At 29.6% G+C, this 2316-nt stretch overlaps 1 protein-coding gene across 1 annotated transcript in view; it reads left to right on the top strand.

Annotated features, from left to right (window-relative positions):
- LOC108687295 (KAT8 regulatory NSL complex subunit 3) overlaps positions 1–2227 on the top strand; it is a 6341-nt gene extending 4114 nt beyond the window's left edge. Inside the window, exon 7 of the mRNA XM_018192987.1 lies at positions 1116–2227. Coding sequence (XP_018048476.1) covers positions 1116–2227 — 1112 coding nt within the window. The remainder of the gene's footprint in view (positions 1–1115) is intronic.
- Positions 2228–2316: the final 89 nt, after the last annotated feature.

Below are 2316 nucleotides of genomic sequence, written 5' to 3'. Positions count from 1 at the left end.
AAAAAATATACTTTTGGAAGATGCGTATATATATATATATATATATTTTTTTTTGTAAAAGATATATTACGTAACAATTCCTAAATTTATGTTTATTTATACATATTAATTTATTTGATTCACAATTTTTATGAATTTTCTCTGCAAAGCTAAAATCCTCTCTTCTAGGGTTGCTTAATTTTAATTTGATGCTGAACTTATTTTACTTTGCAAGCTCTTACTTTCTTGTACATATATTTTTTCTTTAACTGTGTAATTAAAGTAGTTAGAATTATTTAACAACATAGTTTTTACTTATTTAATTATTATTGCAAAAAAATTTCAAATACATGTAAATATTTGAGGAGATTTTCAATATATCTCTCAATTGGCAATGTGATTGTATATAGTAGATACATTTAGATATAGGTAATATTATATTATTTCCTATAAATGATATTAACAGCTATGAATAAACGTGACAGTAAAGTATTGTCAAGTATTCTTAAATATATTAAAAAGGAATATTGTTGTACACTAGAATGCCTTTTATTTTGTATTCAATAAATATTTTTTTGTAACATAATTCGAATTTGTTTACTTCCCAACCTTAATCCTGTCCATTTTGAGTAAAATGTAACGAATCTAAGTAGTTTTCAATAATTGGTTATGGGGAATTTAATTAATATCATTACTCATATCGGATATTTTGAGCAGCGATAAATATTTATTTTTATAGTAAATTAGGATATTAAGTATAAAAAATTATTTAACATTTTTTGTCAGAATAATTTTTATTAATATAAATTTTTATCTGTCCATTTTAATGAATATTTGATATTTTCTCATTGACTTATCAAATAAAATAATACATTATTTTCATATATAACATTAAATTGTTAAATATAAAGCTAAATATTAGAAATGTTTGGAAAATTAAATATCAAAAATAAAATATTCAAACAATTAAATATTTAAGAAATTATTTTATAATCATAAAGAATAATATCGAAATATCGAATGTTGGTATAGCGTCTTGGAAATGTGTTCGGGATGTTGTTGCATGTTAATAATATGTGATAATTTTACGAATATCTTTTTAAGATCTAAACCAAATATACATATATATTTTATAGTGATCGAAGAGATGGGAGTGAGCAATGATTCTCACTTATTGGACGTATCCAAGTCGGCGCACTTACCACGACAAGGACCAGTGTCCAATAGTACTGATAACTCCCATAATACATCGTGTGGTAACATAGTCATTGTCGAGAATTCCCTTCACAATAGAAGCGTGCCTTCGTCGATGATAGTCCCGTTTAATAGTCAAAGTTCCGGTTTTCTGCCGTTATCCAACAAGTTGAAAATCTCACAAAAATCAATGAAGACAATGCCAAAGATTACAGTCAACGCCACCAACTTGCAGAAATTTCAAAAAGGAAAGTCCCAAAGCATTCAGAAGAGAAACATTGCAAACGATATAGACGATGATCTAGGAAATATATTGGATATACCAATAATATTCGCCAAAGACGACGACAATTTGAGCAACATAAACAAGATGCCAGTAGTAACACAAGCGACGCTGGCTAAGGAATCTCAGGAGAGACCAAAATTGAACAATACCACCAAGGTAGTTTTAATCAGCAATAAGCAAGACAAGCTGCAACAGATACCAAATAAATTAGGGGCTACTTCTACACAGGCCGTTATATGTCCCAATATGCCTGTGCAAAACTTAAATCAGTTGATCCTACAGACGCGAGCGCAGAACAGTAACATCTCGGCAAAAAGCAGGATAGGAATGCCATTGGAAAATCGATTGATACAACCTACTGTAAAGTATACCAAGATTATATTGGCGAAAAGAAATTCGCAATCCGCTCAACAAAACGAGAGAGACGAGCAGATAATTACAACCAAGAAAATTATGGAAGATATAAATGCGCCTAAAATCCTGACTTTTGAGAAAAATGAGCATAGATTCGTGCAAGCACAATCTTCCACACATTTTCCGGCATCAACAACAAATTACGATGATCATAATATAGATAACGTAATCGAGATTGAAGATGCTATTAAAAAGAATATCATCGAACGTAAATGCATACCCGCACCTGCAATCGACGAGACACCATCCGTAACTCTCGATGATGACTGCAATATTTTTAACAAAATTAAACCAGATGAGAATGAACATGATTCGAAACAATCTGTTTTCGGCAATGTTGGTGAACGAACATAGAATATATAGTTACTTTACGAACATAGAATATATAATTACTTTACGAAGGATAACGTAATTACTTCATATATGATAATGTTGATTGTGTA

Source organism: Atta colombica, unplaced genomic scaffold (assembly GCF_001594045.1).
Source record: "Atta colombica isolate Treedump-2 unplaced genomic scaffold, Acol1.0 scaffold205, whole genome shotgun sequence".
NCBI classification, from domain to species: Eukaryota; Metazoa; Arthropoda; class Insecta; order Hymenoptera; family Formicidae; genus Atta; species Atta colombica.
This window is presented reverse-complemented; position numbering and strand designations above follow the sequence as displayed.